The sequence below is a fragment of the Sorex fumeus genome, unplaced genomic scaffold (assembly GCF_029834395.1).
Source record: "Sorex fumeus unplaced genomic scaffold, SorFum_2.1 ptg000028l, whole genome shotgun sequence".
Classification (NCBI taxonomy): domain Eukaryota; kingdom Metazoa; phylum Chordata; class Mammalia; order Eulipotyphla; family Soricidae; genus Sorex; species Sorex fumeus.
In genome coordinates this window covers 14,798,238-14,819,869 of record NW_026606085.1, presented here as the reverse complement: position 1 = coordinate 14,819,869, position 21,632 = coordinate 14,798,238, and the positions used below count along the sequence as shown (strand labels likewise).

The window sequence follows — 21,632 nt, the reverse complement described above, 5'->3', positions numbered from 1 at the left end:
ATTTCCCATCAGACCCAGAGTTCTTGGACTTGAGCTGTAGAGTGACCTTCAGTTGCGGGTCCCGGGTGTTGGGGGGGGGGAGGCGGGGGCACAGGGGCGCCAAAGCAGCCTGGGTCTGTGCCTGTGTGGGCGAGAGGGCCCTGGGCACCCAGCCCTGCTCACATGGACCAGCAGAGGGAAGTGCAGGGGGCCAAACTCGCCGAGGGGTGCTGAGGAGCAGGGGCTCCTCTCCACAGCTGCTCCCGGCCACGCGGAGTCCAGTGGCCTCCGTTACACCAGCGCGTTCCCTCCCTTCCAGTCCATCAGAGTCTCCTCCTGGGCGCCTTCTCAGGCTTCTGTCCTACCCCCTGGTCCCTCAATATCGAGGCCGAGGCTGCACCGGACAAGGGCAGCGCGGCTCAGGTGCCTTCCCCGGCGTTTCTGCCCCCAGTTATCCCAGACGTGGCCGTGCCCCCGCTCATGCTCCGTTACCAACACAGCACGGGGTACAGGCGTGGCCTGGCCTAGACGACTCTTGGGAGAGGGATGGGAGGCACATCTGGAAGGTTCTGTGGGAGCCGTGCGGTCCGCATCATCCAGTGCTAGACAAATCCCACTGGAGCCCAGGAATGGGTGACTGAAGGACTAGGGTTTGCAGTGGAGTCTGGAGTTCCTGGAGATGGGCAGGAGTCATGTGAGGGACAGATGGCCTGGGCCCCACACTAGGCCTCACCCCCCAGAGCCCCCTCAGAGCCCCTCAGAGCCCCTCGCAGTCCCCTCACAGCCCCCTTGTAGCCCCTCACAGCCCTTCACAGCCCCCCACAACCCCTCAAGGCCCCCTCACAGCCCTCCACAACCCCCTCAAAGTCCCCCTCACAGTCCCTCACAGCCCCTCACAACCCCTCACAGTCCCCTCACAGCCCCCTCACAGCCCCCTCAAGCTCCTCAACAGCCCCCTCACAGCCCCTCACAGCCCCCACACAGCCGCCTCACAGCCCCCTCACAGCCCTCCACAGCCCTCTCACAGCCCCCTCAGCCCCCTCACAGCCCCCTGACAGCCCCCTCATAGCCCCGTCAAAGCCCCCTAACAGCCATCTCACAGCCCTCCACAGCCCCCTAACAGCCATCTCACAGCCCTCCACAGCCCCCTCACATCCCCTCACAGCCCCCCTCACAGCCTCTCACAGCCCCCTCACAGCCCCTCACAATACCTCACAGCCCCCACAAGCCCCATCAACAGCCCCCTCAACAGCCCCCTCACAGCCCCCTCACAGCCCCAACAAGCCCCTCAACAGCCCCCTCACAGTCCCTCACAGCCCCCTCACAGCCCCCTTGCAGCCCCTCACAGCCCCCCTCACAACCCCTCACAGCCCCTCACAGCCCCTCACAGCCCTCAACAGCCCCCTCACAGCCCCTCACAGTCCCCCTCACAGCCCCTCACAGCCCCTCACAATCCCTCACAGCACCTCACAGCCCTCTCACAGCCCCTCACAGCCCCCCTCACAAACCCCCTTACCGCCCCCTCACCGCCCCCTCACAGCCCCTCACAGCCCCTCACAACACCTCACAGCCCCCTCACAGCCCCCACAAGCCCCTCAACAGCCCCCTCACAGCCCCTCACAGCCCCCTCCGCCCTCCACAGCCCCCTCACAGCCCCCTCACAGCCCCTCACAGCCCCCTCACAGCCCTCAAGCCCCTCAACAGCCCCCTCACAGCCCTTCAACAGTCGCTCACAGCCCCCACACAGCCCCTCACAGCCCCCTCACAGCCCCCACAAGCCCCTCAACAGCCCCCTCACAGCCCCTCACAGCCCCCTCCGCCCTCCACAGCCCCCTCACAGCCCCCTCACAGCCCCTCACAGCCCCCTCACAGCCCTCAAGCCCCTCAACAGCCCCCTCACAGCCCTTCAACAGTCGCTCACAGCCCCCACACTGCCCCTCACAGCCCCCCTCATAGCCCCTCACAGCCCCCTCACAGCCCCTCACAGCCCCTCACAGCCCCCACACAGCCCCCTCACAGCCCCCTCACAGCCCCTCACAACCCCTCAAGCCCCTCACAGCCTTCTCACAGTCCCTCACTCCCCCCTCACAGCCCCTCACTGCCCCCTCACAGCCCCTTACAGCCCCCCACAGCTCCCAAGCCCCTCAACAGTCCTCTCACAGCTGCTCACAGCCCCCTCACAGCCCCCTCACAGCCCTCACAGCCCCCACACAGCCCCTCACAACCCCCTCACAGCCCCTCACAGCCCCCTCAGCTCTCAAGCCCCTCAACAGCCCCTCACAGCCCCCTCACAGCCCCCTCACAGCCCTTCACAGCCCCCTCACAGTCCCCCTCACCGCTCCTCACAGCCTTCTCACAGTCCCTCACTGCCCCATCACAGCCCCTCACTGCCCCCTCACAGGCCCCTCACAGCGCCCTCACAGCTCCCTCACAGCCCCTCACAGCCCCCTTACAGCCCCTCACAGCCCCTCACAGCTCCCAAGCCCCTCAACAGCCCCTTCACAGCTACTCACAGCCCCCTCACAGCCCCTTACAGCCCCCCTCACAGCCCTCAAGCCCCTCACAGCCCCCACACAGCCCCTCACAGCCCCTCACAGCCCCCTCACAGCCCTTCACAGCCCCCCTCACAAGCCCCCTTACCGCCCCCTCACCGCCCCTCACAGCCCCCTCACTGCCCCTCAAGCCCCTCACAGCCTTCTCACAGTCCCTCACTGCCCCCTTACAGCCCCTCACAGCCCCCTCACAGCCCCCCTCACAAGCCCCTTTACCGCCCCCTCACCGCCCCTCACAGCCCCCTCACTGCTCCTCAAGCCCCTCACAGCCTTCTCACAGTCCCTCACTGCCCCCTTACAGCCCCTCACAGCCCCCTCACAGCCCTTCACAGCCCCCCTCACAAGCCCCCTTACCGCCCCCTCACCGCCCCTCACAGCCCCCTCAGCTCTCAAGCCCCTCAACAGCCCCTCACAGCTCCCTTACAGCCCCCTCACAGCCCCCTCACAGCCCTTCACAGCCCCCTCACAGCCCCCCTCACAAGCCCCCTTACCGCCCCCTCACAGCCCCTCACAGCCCCCTCACAGCCCCTCACAGCCCCCTCAGCTCTCAAGCCCCTCAACAGCCCCTCACAGCTCCCTCACAGCCCCCTCACAGCCCCCTCACAGCCCTTCACAGCCCCCTCACAGCCCCCCCTCACAAGCCCCCTTACCGCCCCCTCACAGCCCCCTCACCGTCCCTCGCAGCCTTCTCACAGTCCCTCACTGCCCCATCACAGCCCCTCACTGCCCCCTCACAGGCCCCTCACAGCGCCCTCACCGCCCCTCACAGCCCCCTCACAGCCCCTCACAGCTCCCAAGCCCCTCAACATCCCCCTCACAGCCACTCACAGCCCCCTCACAGCCCCTTACAGCCCCCCTCACAGCCCCCTCACAGCCCTCAAGCCCCTCAACAGCCCCTCACAGACCCTCACAGCCCCCTCACAGCCACTCACAGCCCCCTCACAGCCCCCTCACAGCCCCTTACAGCCCCCCTCACAGCCCCCTCACAGCCCTCAAGCCCCTCAACAGCCCCTCACAGCCCCCACACAGCCCCTCACAGCCCCCTCACAGCCCTTCACAGCCCCCCTCACAAGCCCCCTCACCGCCCCTCACAGCCCTCCACAGCCCCTTCACAGCCCCCCTCACAGCCCCTCACAGCCCCCTCACAGCCTCTCACAGCCCCCTCACAGCCCCTCAACAGCCCCCTCACAGCCCCTCACAGTCCCGTCACAGCCCCCTTAGATTCCCTTAGAGTCCCCTTAGAATGCCTCAGGACCCCTCAGAGCCCTTCATGATCTCCTCAGAGCCCCTCAGAACCCCCTAGAGCCCCCTCACAGATCCTCAAAACCCCCTCAGAGCCCCTCAGTGCCCCCTCAGAATGCCTTAGAGCCCCTCAGAACCTGTTACAGCTCCCTCGGAACAGTCTTAGAACCCCTCAGAGTTTTTTAAGGCCCCCTCAGAGCCTCCTCAAATCCCCTTAGAACCCCTCAGAGTCCTCAGAGCTCCCTCAGAACCCATCAGAGCCCTCTCAGCATGCCCTCAGAGCTTCCTCAGAACATTCCAGAGCCCCTCAGAGTCCCCTCAGAGCCCCTCAGAACCCCTCAGAATCCTTCAGTGTCCTTCCAGCAGGAAGAATCTATCCTAGATTCTCCTTCTGCGAAGTCCGACTGTCTCTTTTCTTGGGATCCTGGTCAGGTTTTCTGGGAAGTTCCTTTCCCTTCCCTCTCCCTTCTCTGCCAGCTGGTTTCTTCACGGACCTTATTTTGCCATCCACTCCTCCCCCACTCCTGTCTCCAGCCCCAGGTGGACGGGAACCCCACTCAGGCTGCAAGTCTTAGCCTTGTGCCGTGAGCAGATGGGCGCATGGCGGGCACATAGCAGATGCTCACAAAACAGTTGACAGCCAAGTGGAGAACAGTGAGGAGTACTGCAGGCCAGTCTTCTCGGCGGAGGGACCTTACCCCTAACATCCCAAAGATGGTGGAATCTTTCCTAAACGAAGGAACAGCTGCTCGGGTCCTCCTACCCCAAGCATGCAAAAATGGCTGTGGAGTTAGGAAATTGCAATCCAACTGAGGCAACAGAAATACACACACACACACACACACACACACACACACACACATTCATGGTTTTATTTTGAGGTGGACTGCGTATTTTCCCCCTCTAAAAGGGAGCAGACCCTGAGCTCTGCCAGGTGTGGCCCCCAGCCCCCCAGCAAATAAATAGGTGCGACATGCAGGGATATGGGGAATGGTTGAGATCCAGGAGCTTGAATCAGCTGCCGCTTCTGCAACCTTGGCCTTACCCTCCAGTTTGGTTCTCCCGTCTCCAAAGCGGGTCTGACCCCTCCAGCGCCACCATCCTCGCCAAGAAATTACTCTCTGATTGTCTCCAGAGGAGATGCGAGGCTAAGCCTGCCAGGACCCCCACTCCCCTCCCCAGACACAGAATGGGGATGCAGCACCCAACCACCAGCCAGCCAGAGAGGCCGCCCTGAGCACAGTGCTGGGATCTTACTGCGGGACATGGACGCTGCCGCGGTGGCCCCGAGGGGCGCCTTCAGTAGCAGCTGAGTTGGCATCACTCAGAACCAGAGTGACCATGGTCCCTCCCCTCCCTCTACGGATGGAGACAAGGAGGCCGGTGCTGATGTGTTCCCCTATGGCCCCCATCCTGCCCCGGGGTGGCGAGGGCCAAATGGGAGAGCCCTCAGCCCACCCAGGGGTGGTGTGTGGCCTCCAGGGGTTCACCAGGAGCCCAGCCAGGGTCAGCGGGCCTGGGGGGAAGTGAGCACGAGTGCCGCTGGGGACTTCACAGGGGTTTCCCCTCGGGTTCACGTGTGGTGGTGATTCCAGCAGGGAGGCTCTGAGAGGGTCACTCCTTCAGTGTGGCCACCCTGGGCTGTCCGTCACTGGCTGCAGTGGACATGAGCATGTGGGTTTCAGAGTAGGGAGCAGTGTACGCCCAGAGCTCCCACTGGCTGAACAGGACATTGTCTTCTTGTGAATCGTGTGGTCATGATCTTGAAGGTGACCTGGAATTCTGCCTTCACATGTCTTTGACCCTGTGCAGGGTTTTGGGTTTGTGTGTGTGTGTGTGTGTGTGTGTGTGTGTGTGTGTGCGTGTGCCGGTGATCACATACATTATTCTCTTCTATCTTTGTGACCATGTGTCTGTAGTTCAAAGTGTGTTTCTTTTTCGAAAAAAAATTTTTTTTTTATTTCTCATTTCCTGCATAAATTACTCTGTGTAAAAGGCCATCCGGAGCTCGGTTCCTCGAATCCTTTTTCAATAAAGCAATATTATCGTAGCCGAGTCCCAAAACTAGTCCCAGGAGAGGCTTTTCCTCGATTCTTTGTCAAACGAAATGTCACCGTCTCTCCAAATGATGAGAAGAAGAATTCTCCTTGTTTATTTCCCAGGCAAGGTGGGGCCGAAGCGTCTGTCTCCCTGCACCCTTGCCCTGGCGGGTGGGCACTGGGGCCCGGGAGTCCCCACGAACCCCTGGACTTTGCCCCTTAACCAGTTTTGTGACTTTGTGTGACCGGTTTTTAGCCTCAGTTCTTTCTATTTGTAAAAACAAACAAAAAAACAGGACAAAGTGCCCCAGTGAGTAGAGCTGTGTCAAGGGTGGGGTACAGCATGGGGCAGAGGTTCTAGACCCTCTGCTGGGCCGGTGGGAGCAGATGCCTCTTGTTCCCCCACTGTCCTCTGAACCCCACCACCGTGTATTCCGGGTGCCCTCACCCCGCATCGCCACCGGATCCCTGGGCCCCGTGCCCTCCTGGGGAACAAAAGCAGGCCCTCCAGCCGCACTGCGCCTGTCCTTCGCGGCAGTCGGACCCGCTGACCTGGAGCTGGTTCACAGGCTCTGCCGAGCAGGCCAGGGAGCAGGTTTGGGGTTATGCAACTGAGCGCAGGAGGCCGAGTGCCGGGAGAACTGTGCGGAGACACTCGGAGGGGCCGCGGGAGACCGTTAGGAGCAACTGCTGAGCTAAGGTGTGGCCTGAGATGGAGAGGAGGAAAATGCAGCTCGGTCCGCCTGGGGGCAGGAAGGGATGATGAGCCTGTGCCAGCTGCTCTCCCTGCATCCTGCTTCCCAGTGGGCCTGTGCAAGATGCTCTCTCCTCACCCTGCTCATCCCGAGATGCTCTCCCCTCCATCCTGCTTCTGAGTGAGTGAATGAGCTATGGCGGCCGGGGGAAGCCAGCCAGAGCCCCTCAGAACCCGGGTCATTCTGCAGTCTTGCTGGGGGCAAACCAGAGGAAGGAGGCCAGGCTTCGCAAAGACCCTTATCTTCAAAGAGCCTCTGTGCGGAGGTTGGTGGTGTCTCCAAAGGGGTTGTCCTGCAGGGAAGTCTCCCCCTCCCTGAAACCAGGGCTGCTCTCTTAGAGCTCAAAGGGACACTGGCCTTTGGGGTGGGTTTCCGGTCACCAGCTCTGTTCTGGGGCTGTTCCCATCCCGCTTTTCCTCCCTTGCCCCTTAATAAAGGTGTAGCAGTTTTGCAGCTCAATACGGAGCCAACCAAGGTAAGAGCATGGAGCCTGGCTTGCTGTAGGCCTGGTGCTTAGGGGGGCAGGGAGGGCCCCCGACAGGACAGAGGCCAATCACCTGGGCCTCGAGCACAAGGCTGAGAGGGTGAATTTGCCTTCTAAGAGAAGTGCCCCTAGCTTCCGGGGAGCCTGTGTGGAGGGACTCGCCTTGTGGGGGACAGGTGGCAGAGGCGAAGCATAAAGGGTGAGTCCAATCTGGTGGCGAGGACCACACGTGTCAGCCTAGATGTCCCAACATGTGCCCTGTGGGGTTCGTGCTTATCACTCCACCCTCAGCAGAGGGAATCACGATGCCCTGACCAAAACCAGCCTGTGGTCTATACGGAATGTGTCGGTGAAGGGCCACGATGTAAAGTCCGCACAGAAATGTGAACACAACGCCTTCTGTAAAATGAAGACTCAAGAATCAAGAGCAAATATGTCCCAGAAAGTTCACAGAAAAGGAACAAACTGCAGGCGTGGCAGCCCAGCACCGAGAAGTAGACCCATACATTCCTGTCAGACTCGGCTCCAAGAATGGGTATTGTTTGTTTATGATAGCGAAAATCTGGCAGGGGCATGATCGCACATCCATAGATAGAACGCCGATAGCAGTAACATGTTTCCTGTGTGTTCTACGAGGGTATTTCTGGTCTTTGGAGGGCTCCAGAAAAGCATGCATAGGAGGGAGCCTTTCAGAAGGAAGAGTTGGGCTCCACATATTAACTAAGGCCCCCTTCGTCTAGTTGTGCGATCACAGCTGACTTCACTTGATTGTGTGTGCAATAAGCAGATGTGATTGTCACTGTCACTGACCTCCCATTGTTCATTGATTTGCTCGAGCGGGCCCATTAACGTCTCCATTGTGAGACTTATTGTTTACTGTGTTTAGCACATCACGGAGAGCTTGCCAGGCTTTGCTGTGCAGGCGAGATACTCTCTGTAGCTTGCTGGGCTCTCCGAGAGGGGTGGAGGAATTGAACCCAGGTCGGTTGGGTCGTCCGCGTGCAAGGCAAACGCCCTACCTGCTGTGCTATCGCTCCAGCCCAGATGTGATTGTACAAAAGGTAATAAAAATGAAGCTGTATTTCTGTTTGCACCTCCAAAGACCGTTTTCGGGGTTAGGGACATAGGTGCAGCTGCCACGTGGAGGCCCTCCGAGTTGCTGGGCCAGGCTGTGGATGAATAAGGTCCGGCTGAAGGTCTCGGAAGCCTGAAGGTTTGAGTTCAGCATCGAAGAAAACTTGGGGGCTCTTGAGAGACTCCAATCCAGACCCCTGCAAGAGGGAGCTTGGACAAGGGCAGGGAGCCAAAGGACACAGAGACGGCTGGAAAGGGACCTGACTGCCCTGAGTCAGTGGAGGGGGCCTTCCCCCCCCACTCACCCAAGCAAGGAAGAAGCCGCTGAAAGCCTCAGTAGGAGGGGAAGCTGCCTTGTCCTTTGTCCTGTGGGCGGGGCCTGGAGACCGGGAACGGGAGCGAGGGTTGTGGTCCTGGGGATCGGACCTGGCAGTTGTGTGGGCGGGGTGTGGCCGTGTGGGCGGGGCCTGATGGTCGTGGGGGCGGGGTATGTGGCCGCGTGGGTGGGGGATTGTGGGTGTGGGGGCGGAACCTGGTGAGTGTAGGGGCGGAGCCTGATGGTCATGTGGGGGGTGTGGGCGGGACCTGGTGGTCGTGGGGGCGGGGTACGTGGCCTTGTGGGTGAGGCATAGTGGTCATGTGGGGCGGGGCCTGGAGACTATGTGGGCGGGGCGTGATGGTCGTGTGGGTGGAGCCTGGCGTGTGTGAGGACTTGGCGTGCTCACTGGGGAGGGGATCCTCGTCCTACCATTTTGTCTGGGTTCTCTGAAGGGCTGAGGATGGGGACAGGAGACCTTGGTGGTGGCTGGAGGAGCCCTGAGGATCCTGTCCCCACAGTACAAAGGGAAGGAGGGGGAGAGAAAGGGGGTACAGAGGGTGCCAGGACATCCCCAGGCACCTGGCTCACCACGCTTTGAGCAGCCCCTGGGAGAAGATGGTGGGTGCGGTGGGGTGGGCAGCCCCAGGGTGGGCACCCAGGACTGGCTGCTCAGTGGAACCTAGCTCCAAGACCTGCGTTGTGGCTGCCATCCAGGGCAGCCAGTGGTCAGGAGGTCCTGAGCTCCTGGTAAGTTGGAAGTGCCTAGCACCCCTAGTTGGGGTGTGGGGAGTGGCTTTATTTCAACCCAGAGAGCTTGGGGAGGGATGCTGCTTCGCCCGCTCCTCCACCTGCTCCTCCGCCTGTTGTCAGCTCGGTGCCCTCTCCTCTCCTGGCCGCAGAGCCCGCAGGCCCTGGACACCCGGCCCCGCTCAGCAGTGCACACGCACTTACACACAGGTGCTCACATATGCACACACGTGCGCTCATGGGCACACACCATGCTTTCACACTGCTCTCACAAGTGCCCTCACTTGCACACGTGCTCTCACGCTTTCACATAGACATGTACACAGCACACGGCCACATGCACACCTGCCTGGGCTCACACACACACACCCCTGGAGAAGGCAGCGGGAAGGCTGCGCTCGGCGTGTGTCTGAGTTGTCTCTCCCACGGCCCGGCTCCGCCTCTTGTCACAGCACCAGTGGCTTATATTCTTTGCTGAGGTGCAAATGTGTTTTACAGGCAGGCTAAGGTGGTGTTAACTTGGAGCAAGTGTGAGTGGGAAAGAAGCTTGTCTCTGCCAGGCCGGGCTTCTTGGCTGCAGCTGCCCCCACCTTCCCTCCTGTCACTCCACCGCCCCCACTCAAGCCAACCTCAGTCGGATCAGCAGGCAGCTCGGTTGGCCACGAGAACCCAAGGCGAGTGTCTGGGACGTGTCAGGCCAGGCCTGAAACCCACACGGCTCCCCAAACTCCGTTTCCAGGCCCTCGGCCCATTCCAAATATCGGGAGGCAAAATGAAATTACTTGAATCGAAAGCAGAGGCTGTCAGCGGGCCCCAGAGCGCCTGTAGGCGCCAGCTCCCCTTCCCTGCTGGCCCCTGCCGTGGGGTCCCACCTCCTCCCTCCCCCTGGCCACCCATAGCCACCCCCCCAGCTCTCCTGCTGGGAAAGTGTCCGAACCTCCCCTGAACCTGCACCCCCCACCCCCAGAGGTGCAGCTGGTGCTTCCTGTGTGTGCCCACCAGTCACCTATGATACTGCAGCAGGCGTCTGTGGTCCAAGAGCTGGCGGAGCGCACAGAGCCGAGGGCCTGCCCCCACCCATGCCTCTGGCTGTGCCCTGAGCTGCTCTGCCTCTGGGGTGCCTGCCCCCACCCTGTGCCTCTGACTGCCCCCTGAGCTGCTCTGCCTCTCTCGCAGGTGCTCTGGCTCTAGCTGACAGCGAGAGTTTCCAGCCCCACTGGGAGTGAGAAGACGGAGCTGGCCCCCGAGGACCACCCCAGAGGCAGCCAGGATCACCCCAACAGTAAGAAATGCTTCTCCTTCCTTTCACACAGAGTTCAGTGTGCATGCACACACACGCACACATGCACACACATGCACATGCTAAAGCACACACATGCACACGTGCATACACACACATGTACACCCGTGATCACACACATGCACACCCGTGCATGCACACGCACAAGCATACACATGCACACATACACACACAAACACGCGCGTGCATACATGTACATGCACACATGTGCATACATGCATGCATGTGTGATCACACACGTATATACACGTGCACATGCAACACATACACATGCACACACATGAGCATGCACATGCACACATGTACATACACACACGTGCTGGCTGACACAGCCTTGGCAAGGACACAATGCTTTTCTCATCCCTCTGCCCGCGAGCCCAGCACAGAGCCATGCCCCGGCCCCATGCCCCCCTTTCCCTCCAGGTCTTGTGAGAGTCCCGTGTCCTGTCCCAGAGGCAACACTCAGCTGGGTCCACACACACTCGGGAGCAAGCCAGTGGCTACGGAGCCCTCGGGGGTGGGGAAAGGGCAGCCCTTCTGCTGGAGGGGCTCCAGTGGCACACAGGAAGCTGCCTCTCTCGGGTTCTGAGAGAACTCCCAAGACTCTCGTTTAACAGTCTAGCCAGAGAGGAGCGGACCCCCCCGAAGCAACGTGGGGGTCTCAGGCCCAGGGCAGCGTACCTGGACTAGGCACAGGCTCCCCATGTGCCCCGCTCACTTGCGGGGATCCGGCAGGCCCACCGGCCCGCCACGTCTTCAGGCTCTTCAGGCTCTGTTCTGGGGGGCACAGGGTGAGGGTTCACGGCCAAGCTGCCCCCAAGGAAGGGGAGCGTTGGGCAGAGGGTGCCAGTTCCTGGAAGGGGCTCAGTGCGGCTGCACCCCCAGTGCCGGCCCTGTTTGGGGGCTCTGTGTTTTGGGGGAGCCGGGGCACCAGTCGAGGAAAGGGCACATGCAGAAGGGTGAAGACTTCACCCAGGTGTGGGTTGGGGGACAGAGAGCAGGGTGGGACGGAAGCCGCAGGGGAAGGGCCTCAGGTCGTAGGAACTGGCGACCAAAGGGGCTGTGACAACAAGGGAGCAGGGACAGTGGGGACGGGGATGGGGGGTGGACAGGTGATAGTGGGGGTGAGGACAGTGGAAACAGGACAGTTGGGGATGGGTGTGGCACCTTTCTTGAGGGCTGGGAAATGTGGGGGTCCCAGTGGCTGCTGCAGTTTCTGGGGCGCAGACAAGCAGGCCTGGGCACTGGGGGTCACTGGCCCCTGCTGGCTTGTTTGTCAAATGGCCGTTAGGGACAAGGAGCAGTGACACCCCCCCCCCACATAGATCCCAGTGTTGGGACCCATACTCCCAATTGTGATTGGAGGGGCTGGGCGGGCTGGTCTGCGGTGGGAGGGGCCGGGCGGGCTGACCCGGTGGGCTGGGGGTGCTCCCCCCACCCCAGTGCGGCTCCGCCAGGCTGCCACCAGCTGTCTCACTTCAATTCTTAGCTCTCTCGCTCCTTTTTTTGAAACTGTTTTGCTTACATAATCCACCCCCTCTTTATTTTCTTGCAGAGCTGCACCAGAGGGGAAGGGCTGGGGGGGGAGGGGGGCAGGGGGCGTTCCACAGCAGGCCCGGGAGCATTTACATTGTGCAATTGCAATTTAAAAATAAGCCCCGTTAATGATCTCCACACGGCCCCCAGAACCCCCCTGACACCCGCACTCTCCTGGGCTGCTCCCCCAGAGCCAGGGGTGCCTGGAGTCGGGGTTGGGGTGGGCAGGGGTGGGGATCGACTGGGAGGGCCCGGCAATCAGGCTGCCGCTGAGGTGGGCTGGGAGGGGGGTAGGGGGTCCGCGTGGAGTTGAGGACCCCAAATCCGAGCCCCCCCCCAGCTTCCTGCCCAGCTCTCTGGAGCCGCCAGGCTCTGCACCCCCACCCCGAGGCCAGGCTCCAGAAAGGCCCCAGGTGCTGGTGGGAGTTCCGGAGCCCCGAGGGGGCGAGGCACCTGGAGATGGTGTCGCTGGGAAGCCGAGGGCCCCCCCAAGCGGGTCTGGGAACTGGGGTGCGCGCGCCCCAGACAGGCGGGCAAGATACTTCTCGCCTCAGCCTTAGCGAGCCCAGCCTCCCTCCCGCCCCCACCCCACCTGTCAGCCTGGGCGAGCTCCCCAGGTCCCCCCACCACTCCCGAAGGGAAGGATGCGGAAGGTGGGGGAGGGGCGCTAATACATTGGTGCTGGCCTGGGCCACTAGCCTGACCCCCGGCCCTGCTGGTGTGTCCAGGCCCCTGGAGAGTACCCTGCCCTGGGCAGGGGTGTCCTAAATGGCCACCCAGCAACTTCTCCCATGGTCTCTGCGACACCCCACCCCCGGAAGTGTGGGTTCATCTTCCTGCATGGAGAGGGAGAGAGAGACAAGTGGGGCAGAGGCCTGAGCCCTTGTGCTAGGGGTCCCCCGGGAAGGCAGGGCTGTCGCCACGGGGCTCTGCCCAGGACTGTGGGCTGCCCTTCCCCAGGCTGAGGGGACAGGACAGGTATGGGGGCAGGACAGGGTTCTGTTGCCCCCCCCTACCTTTTGGTGCAGAGCTCAGAGGCCTCGGGATGAAACATTGTCTCAGGCTGGGGAACTGGTGGGTCCAGGGGAGTCAGGGAGGGGATGCTGAGTCCTGGGCTCGTAGGTCGAGAGACCAGATGGGTCCCTGGAAGGCTACTGGGGCTGAAACCCGGTGGCATGGGTGCCCAGGAGCACTGGACACAGCAGGTCCGACTGTCCTATCCCCCCACCCTGCCGCTGTGCCCCACCCGCTGTCCTGCAGACACCCTAAGCACCTTTGAATAGGGGTCCGAGGCCACCCGGGACTGGCAAAGGTGGAGTGCTCGGGCTGTGCACCCAGCTCTGTCCCCCAGCCCGGCTGCCCCTGCAGGACCAGGGATACCACTCTCTGACCGAGGGTGACTGGCTCGGCACCTGCCACCAGGGGCCCAGCGGTCCTGGGCATCTCAGAGAGGAATCTGGGCCCCCTTCCCCCCAGGAAGCAGCCTGGGAAAGCCAGATCAGCTGGCTCAGGTACAAAGCGGGGTGTGAGGGGCTGGAGGATAGCACAGCGGGTAGGGCGTTTGCCTTGTACACGGCCTACCAGGGTTCAATTCCCAGCATCCCATATATCGTCCCCCAAGCACCGCCAGGAATCATTCCTGAGTGCATGAGCCAGGAGTAACCCCTGTGCAATGCTGGGTGTGACCCAAAAAGCAAAAAAGAAAAGCGGGGTGTGAGGGGCTCTGCCAGTCACACCCCAATACCCCGAGACCCAGGCTCAGCCACTGGCGCTGCCTCTTCCAGGCTGCCCCCCTAGGCTCCCATCCCCGCAGCCCGGAGTCCCACTGGGCAGCTGCTTCCAACAGCCCATGACCCTGTCGACAGCCCTCCAACCTCAGCCTCTTGCCAACCCCGGGGACACCCCGGCCGGGCCCCACTGGCTGTGGAAGAAGTATTGGGGTTCTAAGAGTCCCGAGGCCCGGGTCTCTCCTGGAGGGGGTTTTGGAGGGAAGCGCAGGCCCTCTCAGGGAGCAGTCAGAGAGAAGGTGGTTCTGTCGGCACTGGGGGCCCCAGCAGGCCCCACTCTGCTCTCCTTCCCCGTGGAGCCGCCAGCCCCAGGGGCCAACCCACTGGGCTGCTTCCTCAGCTCAGCTCTTGACAAATAATAATAAACCTGGGATTCGGCGTGGCGGGGGATGCAGGCCTGGGGTGGGTTTAGGTGTGCGCGCGCCTGTGTGTGTGTGTCTGTGTGTGTATCTGTGTGTTTCTCAGTATTTCTGTGTGTTTCTGTTTGTGTTTCTCTGTGTTTGTTTTTCTGTGTGATTCTGTTTGTGTATGTTTCTGTGTGTGTGTTTCATGTATGTGTGTTTCTGTGTGTGTATGTTTCTGTGTGTGCTTCTCTGTGTTTGTTTCTCTGTGTGATTCTATGTGTGTGTTTGTGTTTCTGTGTGTCTGTGGATGTGTGGATGTGGATGTTTCTTTGTGTGTGATTCTGTGTGTGTATGTGTGTGCATGTTTCTCTGTGTGTGATTCTATGTGTGTGTATGTGTGTGCATGTTTCTGTGTGTGTGTGTGTGTGTGTGCGCGTGCTTCTCTGTGTGTGGGTGCACACACGCAGATGACAGAGTTTGTGATGACATCTTGAGGGACAGGCTGAGGCCCCAGGGTCCCCTGGTACTTGCTTGCTGCTGGCGGGCCTCTGCCCCCCCGGGGCTCCCTGTGCCCCTCGGAGACCGATGAAGCTGGGGACGATGAGGGCAGTGCCGGTGTGGGTGGTTCCTGGGCAGAGGTCCCCTCCCCAGCGGAGGGTGTGGACACCCCCTGCCAGGGGCATCCCGGGGTGAACACTCCCCACCTCCATCCCACTACCTGGAAGGTCGGAGCCCAGGCCGCGGCTGGAGCATGGGGGTCCAGGGCTGGACTCCGGTGTCTCCAGGGTCACTGCCCTCAGGAGGCCAGGAGGACGGGAGGAGAAGCCAGACCACAGCCGGTCCGGCTTTGTGCTTGGTCTCGTGTAAAGGCATCAGGCCGGGGAGGGGCAGGGGTCCTGCTCGGGCCCCTGAGGGCTGCGGAGAGGCACCGCCCCGAGCCTGCTATTTCTGGGCCCAGCCTCTGACAGAGAAGCAGCCGCTGGATGAAAGAAATTATTGTTAAGCAACTCGGCGGGAGAGCTAATGGACAGTCACCGTGACGGGGGCATTAAATTGCTGATTTGGTTTGAGAGATGTATCGGTCGCGGGTTGAAGCCGGGGAAGGTGAGGCGGCCCAGGGAGAAGGTTCCGGTCTGTCCAGTGGGAGCCCAGGAGGGCCGGGCGACCCAGTGGACAGTGGCCCAGCGGGGGTGGGGGAAGGGGTGAAAGGAAGGGTGACCCAGCCTGGGGGCTCCGTGGGGACAGAGAGAAGGTGACCCAGCCGGGGGTTGGCCCGGTGGGACAGAGAGGTGCCCCCACCTGAGACCGGCAGCTCTGTCACACGGTGACTGAGCACCACCCTCTCCTCCCACATGGGGACATTGAGGCATTCAGGGTGCACCCCCTCTGAGCCGTGGTTATGGTCAGCCTCCCCACCCCACATCGCACAACTATTCCAGGGGAAACTGAGGCTGTAGGTCCTGGGGGCATGCAGGCAGTGGCTAGTATGGTGCACAGAGTGTCCGTGCTCCTCCCACAGGTCACATGCCGGCTCATGGGGCAGATGAGGGTGGGGGAGCCTGGAGCGGAGTGGGGGGGGGGGGCCCGGACAGCAGCGCCCCCTGCCCGTTCCCCAGGTGGGGGGAATGAGCTGGTGCCCAGCACGTCCACTGCTCCTTGCTCAGTCAGGGTTCTTCCTCCGGGTCGGCACCAGCTGCAGAGACCTGGACTCGGGCCCAGCGCGGGACCCCCCATGGCCCTACGGGAGCAGGTGTGGCCGGAGCAGGCTCAGGGCCTGCGGAGATGACCACCAGCTGCTGGCACCTCAGGGTCTGAAAACAAGGGCTGGGGGGACAGGGCAGCATTCGCTAGGGACCCTTGGGCCCCTGAGCTCCCACAAGCCCTGAGTGAGGGGATGCCAGGGACAGAGGCCCAGCAAGGGGCTGTGAGGGGCCATGAGAGGCCATGAGAGAGCATGAGAGGCCATGAGAGACCGTGAGGGGCCGTGCGGGGTCATGAGGAAAGGCCTTCCCTTCATTCCTCCAGAGCCTGCTCTTCTTTCTCATTTCCAAGCACTTCCCCTCGTCCCCCATTTCACAGCCCCCCCCAAATCACCTGTCCTTGCTCTCTCTCCTCCCACCTCTCAGTGTCCCCACATAGTGTCACCCGCCCAGTGCTGACCCCTTCCCCAAGGCACAGGATGTTCTGTGTTGAGCTCTGGTTTCTAACCCTTCCTGGGACCGTGGGAGATACCTGGAGCATGTGTGTGTATGTGTGTGTGTGTGTGTGAGAGAGAGAGAATCTATATGAGTGAGTGTGTGGATATGTGTGGATTTGAGTATGTGTATGATTTGTATATGTGTTATGTGTGTATGTGACCGTGTGTGAATGTGTTGTATGAGTGCATAGGAGAGTGTATTTGAGCATGTGAATGTGTATGAATGTGTGTGAGCATGTTTGTGTATGAATGTGTAGTGTGTATCCACATATGTGTATGTGTGTGTGCGTGTATATGTGTGTGACTGTTGTGTGTGCACCTGAGTGTCTGTGTGTGAGCATTGTATATGTGTGTGAGTGTGAGTATTCATAGACGAGTGTGTGTGAGCATTGTGTATTGTGTGAGAGTGTGTATGTGTGTGAACGTGTATGAGCATGTGTGTGTGAACGTGTGGTATGTGTGTGAATGTATGTGAGCGTGTGCGTGTGTGCATTCGTGTGTCTGTGCCTGCCTTTCCTTAGATAAATCCACAGTCACATGAAACCAGTGACAGGTTGACACCGTTATTTCAAGATCCATCGCCCCGGCTTGCCAGCATGGGAGCCGGTGCCAACTCCTTCCCACCTACAACACGTTTTTTTTTCCCAGGCATAATTTATAGCAGTGGGGTGAATTTGTTTCCAAAAGATGAATATCACACTATCAGCAACAGCTGCCTCTCATTTTTATTTGTTTTTAAATTTGACTCAAAGTCCAATTCTGTATACACATCCGAAGCTGTAAATCCTGAGGCAACTGATTACGAGATTTAGTAAACAGGTTCCATTATATAATGCGATTAAAACGGGCTCTGCGGCGCCACCTGCAGGCAGCCGCTGGGAACGGCGCCGCGCGGAGGGGGCTGGGAGGGGGCCCGGGAGGGGCGGGGGCGCCCACCAGGCCCGTGGCCCCGTGCCCCCAGAGGTGGGGGCTGGTCAGGTGACTGAGGCAGCCGTGCATCCCTCCTGCCGGGTTCGTGGTGTTATTTCAGCCTCCTGCAAATCTGTCTAGACGTCAGAACCGGCCTGGCAGCTGCTCAAAGGGGCCTGGGGGGCTGGGGGTGACCACCTGGGGCTTGGGGCAGGGCAAGGCCGGCCTTGGAAGGCGGAGGCGGTCAGCTCCCCTCCTCAGCGCCCTGGGGACCCTCACCGGACTCTCCTGCCGTCTGTTTGCCTGAGCAGGGGAAAGTGGCTTATTGGGGGTCACAGAGAAGTCGCTGAGCTGGTGGGGGGGAGGGGGCGTCAGGATATAGAGTCCAGACTTTGGGCCCAAACCCAGGCCTGGAGGGGAGAGTGGGTTTGGACCCTTGAGACCCCCAGCCGGCCCATACAGGGAATAGGGGTCCCCACGTCTGCCTTGCCAGAGGGACAGCAACAGGCCACCTGCCCTGAACCCCCACTCCTTGCAGGGATCTGGGAATCCGTCCCTCCACCCTGCTGAGGGGTCCGGCCCCTCTTAGGACTTTTCCCGAGATTCTCGAGAGGAGGGAGACCCCCTTCCTGTGGGAAGAAAACCGAGCTCTGGGTTGGCCTCCAGTCCCGGTTAGGGGTGCACAGGGGAGCCCCCCCGGCCCACCCCACCTCCCCTCTCCCTCTGCTGGGGCCAGCTGGCCAGAGTGGCCCCCGTTACACTTTGTTTCTCGTCCTGAAGGCCCCGAGCCCCCGCCTGGCACCCTGGCCCAATTACTGGCGGGCAGCGCTAACCCCTTGGTGCCCCGGCTGTTAATGGAATGTTAATTGGTCTAATGGGTTTCATGTCAACAAGTCCTAATGAGCTCCTGCCTAACGAGCTGGCGGCGGCTCCAGCCTGTTTGTCAACACTCCGAGTCCGGCTGGGGCTGAGCCCCCAACACACACACACGCACACGCACACGCACACGCACACGCAACACACACACACGCACACGCACACATACACGCACATGCACACACAAGCATGCACACCCACACATGCACACATGTACATGCACGTGCACATGCACACCCACATGTGGTGCACACATGCACACACATGCACATGGCCCGCTCGCCACTGGCCAGAGACGCTGCATTTCTCGACTCTTCCTTGGGACGTCTTGGCGAGCGCCACCAGCATTTCTGGTCACCCCGGGGCTTCTCCTGCCTTCACACGAGGGCTCTCAGCACTGAGGTGGACGCTGCTGGAGGGACCAGGACCCCACGTAGGGGCACTGGTGTCAACTCACAGAGCCAGACCCGTCCCCCTCCAGCCGCCCCCAAGAACCTGCGAGACTTGGGGATCCCGGGAACCATCCCTCTGAGATGGCCCCCACATTCTCCCAGGGTAGCTCCACTTGATTGCGCCTGGCCCCAGAAGGAGGCAGCAGAGCATGTGTGGGTGGAGGGAGAGGGGGAGCTTCCGGAGACTGGGGTCCACCTCCCCCCCGCATCAGGTTTCCAGAGGCTTCTGTGCCCCCCATGAGCAGAGCAGAGCAGAGCAGACTTAAGCCCTGATGAAAAGGCCTCCTGTTCTCTGGCAGAAGCCCCCGGAGGGCAGCGGGGCAGCGGCCGAATGGCCCGTGGTGACCCCAGAGATGGGGGAGGGCAGCCCATCTGGGTCCTCAGCACTCAGCTGCAGCCTGTCCCAGTCTGCAGCCTCCACGCTGCTCTTCCTGCCGCTCAGCCCCAAAGCCCCCACAGAGCCCCTGTTCCATAAAGACTTCCAGGCTCTCCAGCCCCCCCCCCCCCGGAAGGGCCCCCCCCCCCGGAAGGGCCCCCCCCCAGTGCAGCTGTGGGGGGAGGGGCCTCCCTTTTGGGCTGCCTTTCCCTGCACACACGGACTCACAGACACACAAAGACACACAGTCACACGCACACACACAGAGACAAACACAGACACACACACAGAGACAAACAGACACACACACAGACACACACAACAGACGCACGCACAGACACATACACAACACACGGAGACTTAGACACACAGACACACATAGGTGTGCTGCCCCTTGGCGCCCCCTCCTGGACACCGTGGGCACAGCAGCCCCTGCCCAGCAGAGCCGCCTCCCCTGTCCCAGCCCCCCTCCCCCTCCCCGAGCTCCTGCTCCCAGTCGGCCCCCCAGGTGCAGAGGAGAGGCCCCATGACTCTGAAGCGCACTCCTTCCTGAATTCTCCCCTGTCCTTCCTGGTCACTCTCTGGGAACCGTCCCTCGCTCTGCTCTGCCCTCCCCTTCCCTCTCTCCTGCCCCCCCCCTTCCCGGACAGCCCCAGAACAAAAGCTCCCTGGGCCCGGTGGGTGGGCAGGGTGTGCTGGAGCTCTGGGGTGTGCGGGGCTGACTGACTCCCAGGCCATCCTGCTTCTGTGTGGCTGGGGCAGGTGCAGGGAAGGCTCTCTCCCCCACTTCCTAGGGACTGGCCCCTCCCTCCTCTCCCCTGCCCTCCCGGCCCAGAAAGGTCCCTGTAATGGTCCCCGTGAGTGATGAGGAGCCCCAGCGTCAGAGTGAGGGCAGGTGGGGGCTGAGCTCCCCTACGGGAAGGGAATCCACACAGCACCCCACATTCATGCGCGCACACACACGTGCACACAGACACGCACAAAGAAGCATGTGCACACACACACGTGCATGCTCAGTGGCAGAGATACACATACGTACCGACACCTGGATGTGCACATCCGTGCACAAACACGTTTATTTGCATACAGAGACACACATGCGTGCACTCACACATGCATGCTCACACACATATCTGTGCACATAGAGACACATACACACATGCACACAGACCCATGTACTCATATGCACACATGCATCTACGAACATGCAGGCATGTGTGCTCCCGTCCATACAGATACCCACGTACACAGACGTGTACTCACATGCACGCACACTTGTGCACACAGACACAGCCCTGCACACTCCCTCCTGGCAGCTCTGAGAGTTGGGCGTTGCTTTCAGAGGCCCTGGGGAGGGGCCGCGGAGGGACCCTGGCTGGTGGGGCTCAGGAAGGAGCCTGGAGGCCTGGGGGTGGGGTTGGGCGGGGGGGGGGGGGGGGGGGGGGGGGGGGGGAGGGTTGTGGTGGGGATCCCACACTTCTGCCGGCTCCATCCACGCCCCCCTGGCTGCAGCAGAAGGAGATCAGGGGGGCCGGAGCCCGAGTGTGGTGTGGAGGGTGTTTGCCTTGCACGTGGCCAACCCAGTTGGTTCAGTCCCTGGCATTCCAGATGGCCCTGAGCACCGCCAGGAGTGATTCCTGAGTGCAGAGCCAGGAGTGACCCCTGAACATCGGTGGGGGTGCGAGGTGCGGGCGAGTGGCCCTTCCTCCCTGCCCCGCCCTCAGGCTCACGCTGGCCCTTTCCCGCCCAGGTCCTCCATGTGAATCGCCCCAGGATGCAGCATGCCTCCCCAGCCCCTGCTCTGACCATGATGGCCACGCAGAGTGTCCCGGCCCCTCCCTACCAGGACAGCCCGCAGGTGAGTCGCCCCACCCCCCCAAAAACCTGCACCGGCAGGCCCTCTGCCCTCAGGAGAGGGGGAACAGAGCTGGGGCTCTGGCCCTGGCCCCCAGCCTAGGGGAGCCTGGCCTGGCCTCCCTGGCCCTCCAGGGTACCCTGGCAGCATGGGGAGCACATGGGCCCCTCCCTCAGACCCCATACCCGCTCCCCCTCTCCCTCAGCCCTCCCCGCCTCAGCCCTGCACCCAGCCTGGTGTTTGCGTCGCCCCGCCCTGGGGCCAGCGTCACCCCTCACTCAGCAGATGTTCCCATCTGCTTGAGGGAGAGATGGCCCAGCGGGCTGGGACTGTGCTTGCATGCAGGAGGCCCTCGGTCAGTCGCTGGCACCACACGGTCTCCCAGCCGGAAGGACCGCCCCCCCCCCGCTGAGTGGCCCTTAAGCATCGCCAGGGGTGGGTCCCCCAAAAAGATTCAGCACCTGTGGGCCACGGCGCCGGCACGGAAGGCCTAAAGGACAGGCTTCACACGCCCGAGGCCCAGTTTTCTGCCCCGAGCACTGAGCCAGGAGTAGCCCCATGCTCTGCTGAGTGCGCCCCAAACTGAGGAAGATTCCGGAACTCTGGCTCCGTTTCCTTTGTGGCTGGATGCTGCTCCCCGATCTCCAGGGTAGGGAAGGGGGTGCGCAGAGTACAGTGGGCCCCGAGGGTCAGGCCCTGCAGTCTGCTCTGTGGGATTCCCAAGGGCAGCCAGACCGTGGGGCCTCCCAGCTCTCCCGGGGTGCCCAGACCTGCCCTCAGGCCACCGAGGGTCTTAGCTCTGGAGAGGG

The 21,632-nt window shown here is 61.7% G+C and overlaps 1 protein-coding gene across 7 annotated transcripts in view; it reads left to right on the top strand.

The window, feature by feature from the left end:
• Positions 1 to 21,632, top strand: part of PKNOX2 (PBX/knotted 1 homeobox 2) — a 137,350-nt gene that overhangs the window by 77,886 nt on the left and 37,832 nt on the right. For 4 of the 7 annotated variants that reach the window (XM_056115069.1, XM_056115068.1, XM_056115066.1 and 1 more), the window contains one exon: positions 20,719 to 20,826. In XM_056115069.1, coding sequence (XP_055971044.1) covers positions 20,719 to 20,826 — 108 coding nt within the window. Of the gene's footprint in view, positions 1 to 10,367; positions 10,474 to 20,718; positions 20,827 to 21,632 lie in introns of all 7 variants that reach the window. The other 3 variants (XM_056115063.1, XM_056115064.1, XM_056115065.1) reach the window with 1 other exon arrangement.